Here is a 21,029-nt window from a genome sequence, read left to right on the forward strand (position 1 = left end):
GGCGTATCTTTGTTGCTTACGTTTTACGGGTTCCCTGTACTTTTTGGACCTGCAATCTACAACAAAACACTAATGGGACACTTTCCCTCCCCCTCCTCAATGTTGGAGGGCAAATGATCAACTAGCGACTGCTTGAGTTTTGAGCTGAAAAATCGCCTCTAACCAATATTAATCGGGGGGAGAAGGGGGGAAGTGTTGCTATGAGAAGTGTCCCACTTAGTGATTCATTTTAACCTTCTGGAGTCTTGGCGTATTTTTGTTGCTTACGTTTTACGGGTTCCCTGTACTTTTTGGACCTGGGTCACAAGACCAAGATGGCTGCAACTCTGGACGAAGAAACTTGCGCATCGCTCAGTCTTTTGTTAAAGGTGCAGAACTAGTTGGCTCTTTTAACCTATGATTGTACTAGTGCTTTCAAAGCACCAGCATTTCGGGATTTATTTAATTCAATTGCCAATATTCCAGAAGATGTACTTTAGTTGGATCCCCCCGTTCTTTTCTTTATGTCTCACAACATCTCAGAAGTTAAAGCCTAAGTTTATGGGTTATAAATACTTTTAAAAGCATTGCATAGCTTCTTTGATTTTGTCTTATCTTCAAACCTGCAAGCAAACCTATTACTAAAAGTTTGTGAATGGGTTTATAGGCCAAGTCGAAAGATTTTGTTAAGAATATCATTCAAGATGGATATCAATACAGAACAGTTGCAGGTTAGTGTTACCTTATAGCACTTGCGCCAGTATTATACCCTAAGTGAAATGAAAATTTATGGACCTTCTTTTCTGGAAAGTTACCCCTCCCCTGCCCCAGGGATATTATCAAATGCAAGAAACTTAAGGTTAATATTTTTCGGTGCTTCTTCTTTTTAGTAGTCAAGGGATTGCACATGAACCCTGAATCCACCCTTAGCTGCATGTCTTTCGACAGGGCCCGCATGGGGAGGGGGGAGGGGGGGCTTCCCTGTGCTGCTGCAGCATTATTTATTGAGCAGCATTATCCCTGTCTTTCCTAACCATTATCTCCTCAGGGTTATTTTTCTACACTTCCTTGCCACAGTCACTTGGTATACACACACTCTCTCTCTCTCTTAAAATGACGTTAACGTCGAACTCCAGGAGGAGAAGGAATGGGGTGTGACTAAACAACTAGTATTTGACATGTTCATTAATTGTATACAACACATAAATTTATTATGTAGCTCTAAATCTCAAAATTGATAGCTCTTTTTGTTTTGAGTACCGCAAAAGTGTAGTTTCAGTAAACGAGTGTAGCTATGTTTTCAGACAGTAAACAGGTTTTGTGCTTCATAGATCAATTCAATTAAAAGCCTATTTTCTGTATTCTTTTTAGTGCCAACTTCTATAATTAAAGCAACTGCTTCTTCTCTAGATGTTGGTTTTGATGAAGCAGAAATGGTAAGTTACTTGAGGGGTAGTTTTTTGTTATTCATTATTGTGAAAATACATTTACAAAACTTCATTATCAGATATCACGGTTGCACTTGGTTTGTACCCTATGCATAAGTTTGATTTTTATTTTACTGTGAACTTTCTCAGAGCCCTTGCTTGTGCAGGTATAATATTGTTTCCCCCAAGGCAATGGCCTGTAGGGGTATGGCTGTCCCCCCAATATTTTCTTAATGTTTTTGTAACTTCTCCCCCCAATATTTTCAGGCCTGCTACAGCTGTGTGACAGGTATTATTTTATTGTCTGCAGCTAACAGCTAGTGTTGTCAAAATGGTTAAACTAGCTCTCTATGAAGGGATCACAGATGCAAAAGATATGTTTGTGATGTTTCCTGGTAAGTTAATATGTCAGTTCAGTAAAGTTTTTGGAAAAGCAAGTCCATCAAGACACTATGATTTTGTGGCTCTATTTGTATTGTGGTCATAGCAATGCAGGAGCAAGATGAAGGAAGCTTTGCTGTCACTTTGTATATTTATTTACATAAAAATAAAACTCAAACTGGAGTTCAATGGTGTGATGAGGTAAGATTATTAATGGTTTGTAATCGCTGGTCTCTGGAACAGTTTTTGACTATTAATCCAAAGTGTGCTATTTCTTCAAAGAATCTTACCTTCACCATTTTTTTTTCTGTTATTCTATAGTGTTGGTTGGCATTATTGTAAAAATATATAGATTGTGTAGCCCTATTGTTGTTCAATTCTCTTATACAGAATTACTGTTTTCATTTAAGACACTTTTCACAAGAATCTAAGGGAACTTTTAGCCAAACTAATCGCAGAGAATATGTGAGTACTTTGATTTAGATTTGTTATGTGAGGAATATGTATAAGCTACTATCAATTATCAACATCCACTTTTGAAAAATAATAATGTTGGCAGCCATTCAGCTGTAGCTGTAGCTGTAGCCATCCTTGGAACTGAGACTTGTGGTCTATTAATGGAGGCCACTTGAAGAGGTGTCTTACTACAGGTATTTGGTTGAAAAGCACATATTTTTGGACATTGTATAGAGACCCAGTGGCCACTATGTGGAAAAAGATATAAAATAAAGGGTTGATGCATATAACAACTAACATGTGCTTTAAGCAAAACATGTTTTTTACAAAAACCTATTCTAACCTCCTTATCTTGTGTGAAGCATATCACTAGTTACATTACTGTGTATGTTATGACTACATAAGGCACTCATAGATAAAACAAAGTCTTTGTTTCAGGCCATCATGGCATGCTAGCTCTATACATGAACAAGGTAAATGTGTTGATTAATAAGCTTGGCATATTATACCTAAGGAAGAGAGAGGGCTCAGGTGATTTACACAGTGTCAAAAACTGTGGTAAACTGTGGAAATTTTTGCCAAGTATCTATAAAATATAATTTGATAACTGTGGTATGTTTTGTTTTTGTGTTTGCATTTGCATTTGCATCTTTGGATAAAAAAAAAATTAAGCTGTATTTATGTGCATGTGCAAGAATAAAAAAGAGGTTTGCATGTACTTAATTGGACTAACAAACGTGCACACTGAGAAACGGTATTGTTAAAAGCACTGTTACTCAGTGTGCTGCAGTTGTCATAAGTGAGACAACAGGTGTTATTTTATTTACAGTCTCGCTTCCACGCCTTGTGGATTTTGATTGGCGGGTAGATGTGAAAACATCATCTGATGCAATTACACGGATGTCCATCCCAACTTGTATTATGCAGCTGCAGGTATGTTCTCCATATCAGCAGACATGTATGGATGTTGACTGCCCATTACTGGATATTATAGTGGCAATTATAGTGTGGCAAAAGCTACTGTGGCTGACAAGACAACATTTCAAGTAAAGTTAACAAATCAACATGTTAGAATCCCAGTCTTGATATAGACAAACTTCATAACTAAAGAGTGTTCTGCTGCATTCTAATGCACACTGCAGCATTTCATTGTCACGCTGATTAGCTAATGAAGTTCATGTCATTAAAAGAGCATGTTTCTTGCCTCTGGTCTGCTTCACAAAACTGCATGGTGGCCATTAGAACAATTACAATATGAGAAAGTAACCTGAGTTGCTCTCATCAAGTGTATATCTTTCAAAATCACCCTGAAGAAGTTTTATTAAAGACGAAAATTTGGCAGAATTCTAGTTTTTGGTGTATTGTGTTCTTTCAAAATCACCTGATGCTTTGTTAAGCAACAGCATCAGGGGTGTGTCTAGAGAAAAAAGTAGGGTGTGGTCCAGAGTGTAGTAATTCACTGACCATAGATCAAAGTTTAAGTCGGCATCCTTAACTTTTGTAATATCCATCCAAATATAATTAATAATTAACGTTAGTCAAACTCATCTCATCCCAGGTGCTTGAACTGCTTGTTTGCTATTCTTTGTTGTCATTGAAGCTGAATTCTGGTGTTGATTAATGGCAATACTGTCTTTTTTAAAGGTAGAAGAGACTGCATCTCATGGTGGCTCCATGCCAACTGTCAGGTGCTTGAATGTAGAGCTAACCAAGGAGAAGTTGGACACTATGTTAGATGGACTCGGTAAAATTAGATATCAACTTTCATCCGTTGCTAAGTAACAGCCCCTGGATGCCATATCTGCGTTTAAAATACCCCATATATGAAAACAAGTCTATTGACCAAATGCTTTTCAATGTTTCAGTAATACTGTAGAAACCAGGTGCATGACTATGCTATGCTATAGTATAAACGGTAGACCAGAGGCGTAGCTAGCAAGGAGGGAGGGGGTCAAGCAGAGAAGCAAAAGGATTGATGGAGTCTTTTCCATACAAACTAATATTTTTACTACGCTACGGCCTTGTAGATAGTCAATTATAAACTCGCCATGATTTACTCATGAACTTCACTCCGTCGAACAAGTGACAAAAGAACAATATTTGGGACTTTCTGAAGTGGCTGCTTTCACTCATTTTTCAGCTAAAGGCCCATAAGCAACCAAGCCTACATCAGATCGAGGCTCTATTTAAGCGCTTGTTAAAAATAGAAAGTCATCAAATTGTTTCAAACTTTTAAGAAACCTCTTCTATCGTTGTTAAAATCGCGTTAAAATCGTCGAAATGCGGCTCAAAGTTTTAAATAGTTATTACTTTATCGTTTTAAAACAATACCTGGCAAATAATTCTAAGATTTATCTATATGCTGGCATTTATGCGATGTCATATGAAAGCGGTTTTACCACCTCAAGCCGAAGGCCGAAGGTCACGGGAAATTGAAGTATGTAAAAAGGTTAGTGAAATTTGTATTAATCGTTCACTGGCGTCCAAGAACAATACAGAGTTCCTTTTGCATTTTATGAGTATTTTAAACACAAGATAATGCACTTGTCATTTGAAACCCCCACCCCCATGGTCCCGGGGAAGTGTGGGGTTAAGGTGAGGGTTTAGAGCACTTTGAACGAGAATCTGTCCCGAGGGGGTGGGGGAATTGACAGTTTTTGACTCGAAGACTTATCCCCTCCGTGGGGGTTTGAGAAAAGTGAATAGTGTCACAAATATCATGTTAGTTTCTGGCTTTAGACTCTTCTGTAGCAAGCAATTCCATGTATCAGCGTGTGGCATGCTGCACGGCGACATGTCCAAAAACGAATAATAAAAAAAATAATGCCAGATGAAGATTATTTATTTTTCCATCTTTTTTTGTAACTGTTATCTTCATAGTAATTGGTACAAATGTACTTGCTGAAGTGTACTGGCTTTGAGAGATAAAAAAAAGCTTATTTCAGATGACTTGTTGTCGGGTAGTTGCCTATAGTTTGCATCCCAAAGGGGTAGGGGCATTAAACTGCTGTTTTGTCTCGAGGAGGTGGGGGCTTTTCTTTGTTTTGTACAGGGTCAAAGTCTAACCCCCCCACCCTTCCCCGGGACCATGGGGGTGGGGGTTTCAATTTACTAGTGCATAAGAACAATCTTTCGCTTTTTTTGCGTTCGTGTCGATGCCAGTATCTTGCCTATAGGGAATCTTGCACGCATTGCGTGATAACAATCACAACGACTACAAAGGAATTTGAGTTTAGTTTTCCCGGAAGTTTTTCAAACTCTGAGCCACTCATTCACATATAGAGGGAATGGAAATAGGAGGTTCGTTCGATTGAAAGGTGAGCCTCGATGCAACCCTGAAAATGCAAGAAGAACAAACGATATGTAGAAGTTTTGCCGTGAGTTGAATTTGCAAAACATAGCAGCGAAATATATACTATATACTTTCAATGTGTTCGGCATATATTCTCCTCGACTTCTTGCTTCATGGTTATTTAACCTAGATTTTTAATTACAGGTTATAGTACTTATCAGTGATAAGACAAAGAATAGCACGTCTATTGAAAACCAAAAGTGGACTTTCGGCCGTTGTTCGCACCCCCTGCACCCCCCTGGGTACGGGCCTGCCTTACCAGTGGCTTGCCAGTTTTGACAAGAAAAATTATATATGGCTATATTAAGTTTAAGATAAATTACGTATACAGCGTAATACAGTATACGTATACTGTAATACAGTATACGTACTGTAATACAGTATACGTTAACGTATACAGCTTTATATATTAGATTATTCACAAACATTTTGAAGATATTTTTATAGCCGCGGTCAGATTGTTCCCAGCGAGGGCCAAGTTGATTTCCCTGAAAATTATGTAACAGTAAGATTTTTTTTAACGTTCAGCAGGGGCGTAGCCCAGGGGGCCCGCCCCCCCCTAGCAGCCAAAAATACAGTAAGTGTATGAGACATTATCTAAAATACATGAGAAAATGTCTTGAAAGGACCTTTTGGGCCCCCTCCTGTTAAAAATCCTGGCTACGCCGCTGTTCACGTTTTAATTTCGATCATATGATGTGTTCAATTTGGAAATAAATGTAGAGTTACCGGACCTTTTCAAAATGGCACTAAACATGGACTCGAATCGTTTCTCAGTATTATATAAGACTGTTGCAATTTCTAGCAACGGTTGACGTCACTTTTGCGTGTAGTGACGTCATTTGTCCCGCGTACAAATCTAGGAAAATAGATAACTGCCACAGGACAAAAAATATGGACGCTTCTGAAGAGGATTATTCCAGTATTAACACAAAGATTCCTGTCTTAACCAGCCGTGCGACAATACAAACCTTCGCCTTTCGCAGTCAGGAGAAAGCGATCTTTAACCTGGCCCAGGCCAGGAAACGTTGACCCCTCGCGCTCGGCGAGTGTTGAAAGTTTCAATTCACTCGGTGCTTGTACTACGACCTCAGATAGTGGCCAGTCCACGCAGAGTGCCCCTTTATCGTCGGCCAGCAGCAATCAAGGTTGGATCATTTCGTTACTGAACCACTCTGGCTGTGAAGAACAGCAAAGTTCACTCAACTTGATGAAACCGGAGCCAAGACTACCGACCAAAGGCAAGTTCTTTGGGACACGGCGGAATGCGATATGCGAGGAGATCGAGCGGGACCTACCAGCCGAAACCGACGTATTCGGCCAGACCTCCCTTTTCATCGCTAGAGAGGGTCTGTCCATGCACCAAACAGACTCACGCTGTTCCAGAAACATTCAAAACTGCTGACAAGCGCTGACACTCCGAATTTGAGACGATGTTGTTCTAAAACTACTTTTCTTTCGCGGATCAGTGAATTCTTTTTTCATAGAACTTGAAAACGATTGTATACATGAAAATACTTTTTGAAATTTTTGGAATTAAGTAAGCTCGTCCCCGTATGTTTACGTACAAGGTCATTCCGAACTCGTGTGATATATGTGTCCCGATTTTTTTATCGTATTTGAACGCGTTTTGAAACGCGGGATTTACGATGTCAGAAAGACGACGACGGCGAACACGTAAGATAATGCGGTAGCGCGCTGAAATTAGCTGCGGTGGCAAGATTGGTGCTTGATCGTGGACGGCCGTTGCTTGAATATCACAATCATCTTTTTAAAGATAATTTTTAAAAGCAATCATCTATGCAATTACTAGGCACAGTCGCCACATATTTTGTCTTGACCAATCAACTTTCTAGAATTCTAACACTGTCATTTTGACATGCCAGCGTATGCCTCTTGCCGTCAGAGGCCTTAAACGACGTCGAGCGCGACATGTAGCGTGCGACATGTCTCCTTTAGTTTTTAGTTGAGCCACTACCAGAAACATACCCGTTTGCCGCGGCATTTTGGCTGAGAGAAGACGAGAGAAGTCTGGAGGCTCTGGTACCCAGGGTACCAGAAACGTAGTGCGCGACAAATTTTGTAGAGCGCCACACGAATCTCTAACCTGGGGCGAGGCAGGTTGCGAAAGACCGCAAAGAATAGCTTCACCATGTCGCGGCCCTACTCCCACTTGGGAAGATGGGGATAAGTGAGTATGTAAGTAAACTTACCGACTCACTCAAACAATCCATTTCAATCTGCTAAAGTAAATGACTGAGGTGCTTTCAATAAGGTATTATACTTCAATCGTGGGTGGTTATTTTGAAGTTTTATTTCAAATAAACCGATTTTTTATATGGTAGCGACCGTTGTGATTGACTAATTGGTGGTCATGACATTCCCGTATTGCCCTACGGAAAATTTTCATGAACAAAAATGCCATATAAAAATACTATGTAATAAACAACTTCCCCGTAAAGCCTCGGTCGATACGCCAAATTTACTAAGAAAAGGTTGATGTTTGCCCAATCCAAACGGGATAATACCACATCAATTATCTTTGTATACTCTCTTGTACTATAGGGTGTGACGAGACTTCTAACACTTGTATATAATTCGGAATAAAACCAAAGACATGAAAGTCAGCCGTGAACTTTGTTGGGTTTGTACAATCAGGGGGCAGGTGAAAGAGTACAGAGGATGTGGTGGCCTTGCGCGAATACAAAAGAAACGGAGCAAGAATCTTCTCTCTGATGACTAGGTGGCGCGGTTAAAGAACGTCCTAACCAGGCCCGTACCCAGGATCTTTCTTGGGGGGGGGGGGGGGGGGGGGAGTGGAGAAATCTGAAAAAAATTGACCTAATTGTTCCCGAGGGGGAAGGGGTAGTTCTCTTATAAAAATCTGACCACCCCTGAAAGAACAAAAAGGGACTTTTTAATGCCTTTGCAGTATCTCCAAGGGACGTGTATTGTCGGATCTGGCTACAAAAAAAGTGACTTATGGATTGGTAGCATACCAGAGTTACCTAGCTTATGCTTTATAGTTTTGTCTACAAAAAGCACGTCTATTGAGAACCAAAAGTGGACTTTCGATCGTTGTGGGGGGTAAATCCTGCAAACCCCCCCCCCCCCCTGGGTACGGGCCTGCTAACAATTCCCTATGTGGCCCCACCCATGACAAGTTAGTCGGTGGCACGATTATAAAGTCCTTGCAATTCTCTGTTGTGACGCCCCACCCATTCTCACCTTCTTTGTTAAACAATACACTGATCCTATCCCTTTCCCATTCTTACTAAAATAGCCGTCTAAATACCCCATTTTTAAACGAATAGAAAAATAGGAACGAGTTTATTTTTGTGCACATTCTATGCCGGTGTGGTGAGAGCAACTATAGAGATATCACACCAGCAGTCCTTCCTCACAACGGAATTTACTTTAGGTTGTTATTAACCCCTGCATTTATCTCTATTCCTCGAAAAAAAAAATTCCTAAAAATCTTAAAATAAACTAGGGCTTCACGGACTTCCTGTGTATTCCTTCGCGATGGGTGACGGGAAAGTGGTGACGTCACTGCCGAAGCACATGTGCAGAACACGAACGGTAACTTGACTTTGAGTATGCCAAGCGCTTCATCCAAACCTTCCGACTCGCAAGCACTCATGGACAGCAGTGACATTGCTAAATCGGGTCTTCTCCTTGTGGAGAAGAAAGTACGAAACCTCGAGAAGCGAAAGGTTGGTTTATTTTGCCGAGAGCATACCCATATTGTGACTTTTAAGTTGTGAGTACATGCCGTTCCACTGTCATTGACAATCGTCCGATCTCTAGATCTTAGACACAATCCGACCACGTTTTCCCTCCTATTTATGTATCTTTGACGCTTTTAGCTTAAGCTCGATGGATACAAGAAGCAGATGGACAGTGGCCAGGAGTTAAATGCCGATCAAAAGGTAATTTACCCGAAAAGTTTCCACGCAGGGCGTTGTGAAATGTTTGTCAAAGTGACTACTATTGAACCGACTGATATATGAAATTATTCGACCATGCTATTGTGTCGAAATTTGGTGTGCAAACCAATCGATCAAAAATGAGTAACACTAACACGCATAATTATTTGATTTTTATGGAGTTAAAGGGCTAAAATATGTTTGTATTTTATTTTTGGGGGTTCTTAAAAGCGGAAATAGTGACTGACCTCACTAAATTTTCCTCTTGTGTTTTAGTTTTCCTCATCAAAATTTCTCACGTGTTTAGTTTAAGAGCCTGTTCTGGATTCAGTAGAATTCTTTAGCCTGTTTTATTCATATAGATGTTGTTTTTGTCCTAAATAAAATGTCTCACATTAGCAGCAGCAATTGACATTTTTACAACAATCGGAAAAACTTGGAGATTATAGAACATTACATGTTATAAATGAGCTTACATAAGCTTATTACCTATTCTTCTAAACTATGGATTTATATTGATGTTGCAAACGTTGCCACTCAATAGTGGTGTCAACAATCGCCAGAATTGTTTGATTTCAAATTGCCCTTGAAGATACTGGAATTGGAAATGGTCATCATAAAAATGAAATTTGGGTAGATAGTTGCCAGCATTTTGAATTTAAAACTTGAGTCATGTTGAATTTAAAGCAGAGATGTTGAATTAAAAGGCTGAAAAATTCAATTTGCTTGACACGCTATATATTCAAAATATGACTAATGCCGCAAATTTACTTTTTGCTAATGAATTTAAGACTTGGAACAAGAAATACTTGTAATGAACATAAAACATTTACATAGAGATATAGGTTATAGAAATATAACTGACTGAGGAAATATTAGCAAACAACTTTACAGCACTGCCCAGCATTGTGAACATTACCAATAAATAGATCTAACAGTTGTGACTGGAATAGAACCTGGAACCCAGTGGTGAGAGACGTGCATGGTGTGCTGGCAAGCTTTGCTGTCTTATCAACTGTTGTTATATTTTCTCTAGGCTGCGATTGCAAACCTTGATGTGGTTGAGATGAATCTGGACATGGCTAAGGACCTCTTGAAACAGTTTCAACAGATGCATTCAGAGGTAAGCAGGGTAATAAGTTATCTGAGGTTTCTACTGAAGGTTGAGCTCCATTCTATTTTTACACTGAAACATGGTTTTCAGTGCTGGGAGGGTATATTCTAGACAGAGTTGAAAGAACCCACATTTTGGGAATAAAAATGCACTCATTTCTTGTGTTAATAGCACCAGCATCAGCAAAAGATGCAGGACCTGCGTGCCCCATAATCTTTCATTCTCTTGTGTTAATAGTACCACCGTCAGCAAAAGACGCAGGCCCAGCATCAGCAAAAGAAGCAGGCCAGGCATGGCCCGCAAACTTTCATTCTCTTGTGTTAATAGTACCAGTAGTAATAGTAATGGGCCTGACGTGACCTGCAAACTTTCATTCTTTTGTGTTAATAGTACCAGCGTCAGCAAAAAAAGCAGGCCCGGCATGGCCCGCAAACTTTCATTCTCTTGTGTTAATAGTACCAGTAGTAATAGTAATGGGCCTGACGTGACCTGCAAACTTTCATTCTTTTGTGTTAATAGTACCAGCGTCAGCAAAAAAAGCAGGCCCGGCATGGCCCGCAAACTTTCATTCTCTTGTGTTAATAGTACCAGTAGTAATAGTAATGGGCCTGACGTGACCTGCAAACTTTCATTCTTTTGTGTTAATAGTACCAGCGTCAGCAAAAAAAGCAGGCCAGGCATGGCCCGCAAACTTTCATTCTCTTGTGTTAATAGTACCAGTAGTAATAGTAATGGGCCTGACGTGACCTGCAAACTTTTATTCTTTTGTGTTAATAGTACCAGCGTCAGCAAAAAAAGCAGGCCAGGCATGGCTCGCAAACTTTCATTCTCTTGTGTTAATAGTACCAGTAGTAATAGTAATGGGCCTGACGTGACCTGCAAACTTTCATTCTTTTGTGTTAATAGTACCAGCGTCAGCAAAAAAAGCAGGCCCGGCATGGCCCGCAAACTTTCATTCACTTGTGTCAATAGTACCAGTAGTAATAGTAATGGGCCTGACGTGACCTGCAAACTTTCATTCTTTTGTGTTAATAGTACCAGCGTCAGCAAAAAAAGCAGGCCAGGCATGGCCCGCAAACTTTCATTCTCTTGTGTTAATAGTACCAGTAGTAATAGTAATGGGCCTGACGTGACCTGCAAACTTTCATTCTTTTGTGTTCATAGTACCAGCGTCAGCAAAAGAAGCAGGCCCGGCATGGCCCGCAAACTTTCATTCTCTTGTGTTAATAGTACCAGTAGTAATAGTAAGTAATGGGCCTGACGTGACCTGCAAACTTTCATTCTTTTGTGTTAATAGTACCAGCGTCAGCAAAAGAAGCAGGCCCGGCATGGCCCGCAAACTTTCATTCTCTTTTGTTAATAGTACCAGTAGTAATAGTAATGGGCCTGACGTGACCTGCAAACTTTCATTCTTTTGTGTTAATAGTACCAGCGTCAGCAAAAGAAGCAGGCCAGGCATGGCCCACAAACTTTCATTCTCTTGTGTTAATAGTACCAGTAGTAATAGTAATGGGCCTGACGTGACCTGCAAACTTTCAATCTTTTGTGTTAATAGTACCAGCATCAGCAAAAGAAGCATGCCAGGCATGGCCCGCAAACTTTCATTCTCTTGTGTTAATAGTACTATTAGTAATAGTAATGGGCCTGACGTGACCTGCAAACTTTCAATCTTTTGTGTTAATAGTACCAGCATCAGCAAAAGAAGCATGCCAGGCATGGCCCGCAAACTTTCATTCTCTTGTGTTAATAGTACTATTAGTAATAGTAATGGGCCTGACGTGACCTGCAAACTTGCATTCTTTTGTGTTAATAGTACCAGCGTCAGCAAAAGAAGCAGGCCCGGCGTGACCAGGTTGCCCAACAGCAGGCACAGCACAACGCTGATGTGCTGAAGGTGAATGAGGTGCTTGAGCTGCAACACCTTATGGACAGCCTGTCGGAAGATGTGAGAACTGACTTTCTGAATGGCACCAATGGAGCAGTGGTAGGCATGTGTTTTCAAGAGAGATCAAATTGGTAACATTAACTGACAGCCAATGGACAGTGTTGTCACTGTTTTGAATAGGTTTTGGATTATACAGCTTTTAAAATTTTTACATTTTCAATGCTATCAATGACCCCTGCTTGCCTAGTAATGAAATCCAAATTCAATGATGATTTTCTATGTATTTACTTTTGGATTTGCCAACAACTTCTTTGAGTACATTTTACATTTCAGTTCTTGGGGAGAAAAGTATGTTATTGCTATTACAGCAGAAAACAGAAACAAAAAAAGATGAAGAAAATTACGTTATTGGACTTTATATTTTTACTGTGCCTCCTTGATTTTGTTCTTCTTCACTTGTAATATAGGTTGTTACAGAAGATCAGTTTGTTCAGATTGATGAGTTTTACAAGCTGATTACACCGGATGAGGAGTCAGATGTGCCGGTAGCCAAGCAACTCAGGACTGCTAGTGAACACATTGTCAAGCTGTTGGACCATAACAACAGTGCTGTTGTTGGTACAACCTGTATCCTTTTTGTCTGATGCTAACCTTCACCCACTCTTGGCCTAGTGTTTAGGGTTAAAGTTATGTTCTTTTTATGTACTTTTTATTATCACTTGGGTATTAGAAATGTTCTGAATGCAGTTGATTATTTCAACAGAAAAATAATAACATAATTTAGATCTAAGCTCTGCCCCATGGTCAGGAAGTATAATGGCACTTCATGTCTGACTATATAATACAGCCTAGTTGTAAAATTTCATATGTACGGATATAAATAAGCACTTATTGGTTAAACTTTAGTAGAATTACAGTTAGATAAGCCTTGACAATGTTCTCATCAGACAAGGACCTCTGTCAGATGATTGAAAATATCAAGAAGTGTGGTTACTTTGAGTCAGGGAAAACTGCACCTGAAGATGAACCAGCCCCGGTACAGAAACCACAGGAGAGCAGTGGGGAGAGTACACCTAATGGAGACTTGTCGGGCAGTGCCGAGGATCTGTCTCAGGTGGACCAACAGGTGCAGTTGTTAATTCCATATGCTGCATCCCTACCTTTCAGTATAGGTCCAACACATTTTACAGTAGCATGTCTACTATACAACACACTGTAGGTCCAACACATTTTACAGTAGCATCTCTACTATACAAAAGGTCCAACACAGTACAGTAGCATGTCTGCTATACAAAAGGTCCAACACATTACAGTAGCATGCCTACTATACAGCATGGGTCCAACACAGTACAGTAGCATGTCTACTATACAACATGGGTCCAACACATTACAGTAGCATGTCTACTATACAACATGGGTCCAACACATTACAGTAGCATGTCTACTATACAAAAGGTCCAACACATTACAGTAGCATGTCTACTATACAACATGGGTCCAACACATTACAGTAGCATGTCTACTATACAACACACTGTAGGTCCAACACATTACAGTAGCATGTCTACTATACAACATGGGTCCAACACATTACAGTAGCATGTCTACTATACAACATGGGTCCAACACATTACAGTAGCATGTCTACTATACAACATGGTACAACACATTACAGTAGCATGTCTACTATACAACACACTGTAGGTCCAACACATTACAGTAGCATGTCTACTATACAACATGGGTCCAACACATTACAGTAGCATGTCTACTATAAAACACACTGTAGGTCCAACACATTACAGTAGCATGTCTACTATACAACATGGGTCCAACACATTACAGTAGCATGTCTACTATACAACATGGGTCCAACACATTACAGTAGCATGTCTACTATACAACATGGTACAACACATTACAGTAGCATGTCTACTATACAACATGGGTCCAACACATTACAGTAGCATGTCTACTATACAACATGGGTCCAACACAGTACAGTAGCATGTCTACTATACAACATGGGTCCAACACATTACAGTAGCATGTCTACTATACAACATAGGTCAAACACATTACAGTAGCATGTCTACTAAACAACATAGTCCAACACATTACAGTAGCATGTCTACTATACAACATAGGTCCAACACAGTACAGTAGCATGTCTACTATACAACAGGTCCAACACAGTACAGTAGCATGTCTACTATACAAAAGGTCCAACACATTACAGTAGCATGTCTACTATACAACATAGTCCAACACATTACAGTAGCATGTCTACTATACAACATAGTCCAACACATTACAGTAGCATGTCTACTATACAACACACTGTAGGTCCAACACATTACAGTAGCATGTCTACTATACAAAAGGTCCAACACATTACAGTAGCATGTCTACTATACAACATAGGTCCAACACATTACAGTAGCATGTCTACTAAACAACATAGGTCCAACACATTACAGTAGCATGTCTGCTATACAACATGGTCCAACACATTACAGTAGCATGTCTACTATACAACATGGGTCCAACACATTACAGTAGCATGTCTACTATACAACATGGGTCCAACACATTACAGTAGCATGTCTACTATACAGCATAGGTCCAACACATTACAGTAGCATGTCTACAATACAACATGGGTCCAACACATTACAGTAGCATGTCTACTATACAACACACTGTAGGTCCAACACATTACAGTAGCATGTCTACTATACAACATGGGTCCAACACATTACAGTAGCATGTCTACTATACAACACACTGTAGGTCCAACACATTTTACAGTAGTATGTCTACTATACAACATGGGTCCAACACATTACAGTTGCATCTCTACTATACAAAAGGTCCAACACATTACAGTAGCATGTCTACTATACAACATGGGTCCAACACATTACAGTAGCACGTCTACTATACAGCATAGGTCCAGAACATGGTCCTGGAAAAAAAATGATTACGCGCGCACAATTTATCCAAACTATACAAACGAGGTATCAAATTAATCATTATAAAATGAAGAATCTACCTATGTTTGTTATTTATTGCTTTAAAGTGGCAGTAGAACCTAAAACGATATAGGTGTCTTTGGAAGAATTTAGGTACCATACCCCGTGAGTAAAAACTGACGCCAAATGCCTTATTTCAATCAGCACATTCTTGTTAACAATAGAATGTCTTCGATTTTAGATATCTAGTTTCATTTAAAAGTAATTATATTTCAAAGTTACAGTATGCAAATTTCGGCCATATCCGGCGATCAAATTCCGATAACTTTCGATGGATTTAGAATTTTAATGGCTGTACACACACTTCTGTAAGTGAGGTATTGCTCTGTCTACCTGCCAAATTTTATGCAATTCCGAGCAATCTATATGGTACATAAATTCAAAAGTTTAGCGTGTCTTGTTCGATTTTTTGTTTTGCCGTAACGCGCTTCTAAAGATTCCTTGATGCTTAATCCCTTTTACGGATTATAACACTTCACACCTAATCGGGACACGCACGTTAGCCAATAGGGTTCGACCGCTGCTGTATTGCATTTCCGAAGAAAACAAACGCTTATCAAGTGTTGCACACCCTTTTGACAAGAGCAGCAAACTAGGAAATCGTAGACATGGGCAAAGAAAAAAGCCAAACATGCGGGAAGACTCAGACTAAGACTTCTCTGGATAATCTTTGCTATCGCTATCATAGCCAGCATTGCACAGAGTACGGAGTATCTTTCTCATACTCGCAGAAACTCAGTCTTTAGCGTTCTTTTGATTATAACACGGGCAACAAGTTCGTTTTAGGGGCTTGGGGACTTCTCTTTTATCCGTTTCTTTGGTCCAATCTTGGCTTTTCTACCTTCCCAATGATTCTTCTTTTTGAGAGGCATGTTTTTTCTCTGTTATATATACTAAAAATACTAAAAATGATCGAAAATTGTAAAACAGAGTAACCAAAGTGTGAGCGCGAGTGCCGATGAAACAAATCACAAAACTCGTGACGCGTTGCTCGGTAACGGGCAAATTCGAGTAAGTTCCTGGATGAGCATTCGCTAATGATAACACGATTAATAAACAAAAACAGTCTTTAAATCTGGAAAAAGAATACTGCGAAGTTGCCCTCCTTGTCAGAGTTCATGATCCAGTCAAGTTCATCATTTTTTCAGGGGGGGGGGGGTGAATTCAGGTCAGCAGGATTTTTGTTTCTCATGATCAAAAGTTGGTAATTCTTTTAGGCATACTGCAAATTTTTTTCATGTAAAGTCATTCTAAATAGTTGAGGGATTTTTTCAATCAATTGTTTGCTTTTCAAAATCCCCCCCCCCCCCCCTTAGTCAGAGTCAAATGGTCTGCGCCTAAGGATGCCTGTGAAGGAATATACATTTATATTTGTTTTTGTTAAGAATATTTTCTCTGTTAAAAAGGGATATGTCCAACGTAAAAAAAAAATATGTATATTGTTTTGGAAATTTACATGCTCCACCACTGTTTAGAAGTTTATTTCAATTTTTCAGTTTCGGTAAATCCAACTGGTTTTTTTGGAGCCCCCCATTTTGGTGGCTAAAAATTTTCAGAGCCCCCCCCCCCCCCCCCCCTCCCTCGGTTAATGAACACTCCCTTATGCTAGAAAGCATACAAAACAGTTCAGTTTGAAAAAAGGTAAAACAACCCTACGTGTTTCATTTTTTTCATTCATTGGATTGGTGGACTAGAAAACTTTTGATTTGTATGCATTTGATATGGAGGAGAAAAAAAAGCTTTAATAACATTTTGATATTTCATATTTTTCGCAAAAAAGTCCTGCTCACAGTTGGTCATGGGCAAATTGTATAAATTTGCAATCTGTTGTAAAAACGATGACACAATTTAGCATACTTTATTTTTTTTATAGTGGCTATGCGTTTGTGGCTTACTATCACGTTTTAGCTTTGATAGGGCTCAAAGTTCTTATTACTACAACAACACAGTGAAAAATGAGACCGCCAATAGCCCAGACAGGGCCTCACATGCTGTAACCTCACGTAACCTTGATATGGTGTTTTTTTATGAAAATGTTATCTACAGGGGTCGGTTCCTGAAACGCAGATTAACTTAACCCTCGATCAGCGCCTAATCCCGGGTTAAAATTCGCTAATCGTAGGTTAGCTAACCTACGGATAACTCACCGTTCCCGAAAGCCAAGTAATCCCCCGAATTACTAACTCTGGATGAAACGAGTGAAAAACTGGTTTGAGGAGTAAAATTCACACAGGGTACCCAGTATATCAACAGAAAGCAACTTAAATTTACCTTTGGTGATTTTATTTTCGCAGAAAAGCCCCAAAACACCTCTACATCACCTGTAATTACCTCCATTTCATGGCCAAAAAAGTGTCATTTGCAGGATTCGAGTTGGTGCGGGACACTAGTGAGACAGATTCATTTCAAGTATAAATTTCATGTAACTTTCTGTCTGTCCCAGCACAATTTTCAAGTCAGCATCGCAACGAAGGTCACATAATAAAGCGAAATGTTAGGATATTTGATCCCTACATTGTTTTGTGTAACATCTTTTTTGTCGACAACTTTATTTTATGAAGCTTTAGTTCTACTACAAAGTTTGGGAGGCCTGTGTTTCGCCAACTAAACAGTGGGTTAGCGAGTTAACCCACCTCGCGAGCAGGGTTAGATTTTACCTCCAAACTGACCCAGAGTTAGCGCTAACCAGCGTTTCGGGGACGGAACTAATCTGGGGGTAAAAATTTAATCGTGGGTTAGGGTTAATTTAACCCTGGGTTAGCGCAAATCGGCTTTTCAGGAACCGGCCCCAGGTTAATAACAAAACACTATTTTTTTCTGGTAGGCTGAAGCAGAACAGAGAGAACCAGCCCAAGCTGAAGTAGCTGCACCTGTAGTACAGCCTGTCCCTGTGCAGCCTCCTGTTGATGACGTCTCATCATTCACTGCTAATGAACATGGGCTGAACTTCTTGGTTGAGTCTGAAGTGGAAGCCAAGGCTGGACAAGCCGGGGGGCAGGCACAAGCTCCAAGTGGTAGTGAGTGGGCAGAACAGCCAAATGGTGATCACAATGGCAGTCACGCTGGTAGGTGAACTTCTATGGGGCTTAAACGGAGCAAAGAGTTACAGTGTGTAAATCTTTGCACCATTTTGTGCCACTGAATGAGACTCAAAGCATCAATACAAAGACATCAAACATAGCAGACTGTCTTAATTAGTGGATGGAAATATTGTTGTTCATGTCTCTTGTCAATATATCCATTTTAAAATGTAAATAATTGGAAACATTTTATGCATGAAATTTGCTAAAGAGTATAATCCTAGCATACCATATAATTAAAGATAGTACATATTTAAGCAAACACTCCTATTATTCCAGAAGAGGAAGGCAGCAATGATGGCTTCACTCAGATGAGAGGCGGCGGTCGAGGAGGTTTCCGTGGAAACAGAGGAGGGTTTAGAGGGGGTAATGAAAGGGGACAAAGACGAGGAGGGCGTGGCGGCCATGGCCCACCCCGTAGTGGTGGAGGGTTTAGCGGCCCACGTGGAGGTGGGCAGCAACAGGTGAGAAGGACACATTTTGTTAACATAGAAACTAGATGAATGAGATTCGTTCTACCCTCAAGAGAGAACACAGGATGTTATGGCCCGCATAAGATCCAATTTAACAGTGCTATAGAACAGAGTTATGTAATAGATTTAATTTTGAAATTCCGTAACTGCTGTTAGTTTTTCCTTAAAAGGGAAGGTTAAGGCTGATTTAAAAAGTACGATTTAGTTGTACATGTACATGTCTTAGGCAGGTCGCATACGACTAAATCTTGCTGTCTAAATCAGCCTATACAATACAATTCGGTTGTAACGCCTTCTAGTTTTGAGGAGTTTTTGATATATCACCTTTAACCTACGATTTTGGTCATAGGATGGTTACCGTCGAGGAGGAGGCAGTGCCGGCCGAGGAGGCCGAGGAGGTGGTCCCAGGGGAGTCCCCAGGGGTGGCGGTGGTGGGCGCCGGGGAGGTGGAGCCCCACCGCAGCAGTGAGCAACCCGCTGCACCAACACCCCGGAACAAAGCGAAACTCCAGGGACAATAATTTGAAGTTTGGTTAGGAAGATTTTGATGAAGCCTTTGGCATATAATTAAAGAAACTAGTTACGCACCATGGCTGGTTCTTCTGCATATTGACACTCTGCTTACGGACATTGCAAATGCGCAGGAAAGCCAGCATGTAAATACGGACGTGTCTTATAGAGCGCCAAGGCGCCTTCTTGGCGTAGCGTGGCATGGTGGTGGTCTTGCAAGAGCAGAAATACGGGGCTGTGACATGTATGAATTCAAGACTGGATTCATGGCGTGAGAGGTTGCATCCTAGCGCCATGTTTGGACTATTCAGTGTATATCTGTACAAATCTATGGCTTGCGTATCGATTGCACCAAATCTAGTTACAGAATAAACTCCATGTCTATTTCTTCTGTGTTGTGTGTTTGCTGTGTAGGGAGGTTGGCTCGGTTTCCCATTGAAGCCGGAAGTGTGATAATAAGATAAAAAAATTAAAAAAGTCAAGGTATTTAAACTCCGCGAGTCACAAATAAAAACATAAACTTATAAAAAATACTGTTAAAACAATACTTAAAGTATAAATACATACAAATATTCTTAAAATACTTTTTCGTGTTTATCTATGCCTCTAGCGAGATGGTTTTTATTTTATTTTTACTGGTTTTGAATATCTTTATTCAACATATTTTAAAGGTAGGATTTTTGTCAAACAGTTACCTTTCTGATTTTTTGGAAAAATGATCTTAAAAATCAAGGTGCGTAGTATACAAGAGTAAATACAGTAGTCTCCAGCTAACTTGATGAATGTGACGCTTGAGATTTGGACACAAACGCAGGGTGGGGCACGTGCCCCCTCCCCCAATATTTTCGAAACTATAAGGAAATAACCAGTAGGGGCGTGGCTGTGCCCTCCAATACTTTTTTAATGTTTCTGTATTGTGCCCCTCAAATCTTTTTAGGCCTGCTACGGCACTGAAGTTAGTTCCCGAAAAGGATCTGTCACTCGGTTTACTGCGGTTTTCATTATATTCTTCGAGCTCTCGCCATCTTTTTTCCAACAGCTGAAATTGCATTCTTACTTACGTCATTCAAAATCCGTAAAGCGTTTTTATAAAAAGCATTGAAATGGTTTCCAACCACGCCATCTCTCCTTCAATCAAAAAGTACCAGATTAGAAGTTAAAAACTCAGTATTTACAGGCATCTTCTCCTTAATCATTTTGGTCGCAATCATGACTAAAGCCCGAGAAAACGTCAAACAATATTGGTGGCAGGACTGAACACGAGATAAAATGAGTATTATAGTGGGATCACGGTGGATGTACAAGCAGTCCAAACATTGATAAGACAGCAATTGATGCATCTTTTACAGAACTTGTCCAATACTTTTTGATGTTTTTATTTTGCCAAGGACTACAATTTTTTAAGCAG

The 21,029-nt window shown here is 40.0% G+C and overlaps 2 protein-coding genes and 1 long non-coding RNA gene across 3 annotated transcripts; all 3 read left to right on the forward strand.

Annotated features, from left to right (window-relative positions):
• Positions 1–155: 155 nt before the first annotated feature.
• Positions 156–6,349, forward strand: LOC5507343 (COMM domain-containing protein 9). The gene is made up of 8 exons (XM_001627932.3): positions 156–368; positions 647–710; positions 1,351–1,415; positions 1,717–1,801; positions 2,198–2,252; positions 2,682–2,716; positions 3,073–3,176; positions 3,888–6,349. Exons 1-8 carry the CDS (start codon positions 315–317, stop codon positions 4,023–4,025), a joined length of 600 nt encoding a protein of 199 aa, XP_001627982.3. The 5' UTR covers positions 156–314; the 3' UTR covers positions 4,026–6,349.
• Positions 6,350–9,145: 2,796 nt separating this feature from the next.
• LOC5507352 (caprin-1-like) lies at positions 9,146–20,012 on the forward strand. The gene is made up of 9 exons (XM_048729482.1): positions 9,146–9,311; positions 9,465–9,527; positions 10,561–10,647; positions 12,452–12,622; positions 12,991–13,150; positions 13,471–13,649; positions 18,383–18,623; positions 18,918–19,102; positions 19,461–20,012. Exons 1-9 carry the CDS (start codon positions 9,195–9,197, stop codon positions 19,578–19,580), a joined length of 1,323 nt encoding a protein of 440 aa, XP_048585439.1. The 5' UTR covers positions 9,146–9,194; the 3' UTR covers positions 19,581–20,012.
• LOC125568085 lies at positions 13,832–15,604 on the forward strand. Its single transcript, XR_007312072.1, has 2 exons — positions 13,832–14,591; positions 14,908–15,604. It is a non-coding gene; the product is annotated as an uncharacterized LOC125568085 (long non-coding RNA).
• Positions 20,013–21,029: the final 1,017 nt, after the last annotated feature.

The sequence above is a fragment of the Nematostella vectensis genome, chromosome 6 (assembly GCF_932526225.1).
Source record: "Nematostella vectensis chromosome 6, jaNemVect1.1, whole genome shotgun sequence".
NCBI lineage: Eukaryota > Metazoa > Cnidaria > Anthozoa > Actiniaria > Edwardsiidae > Nematostella > Nematostella vectensis.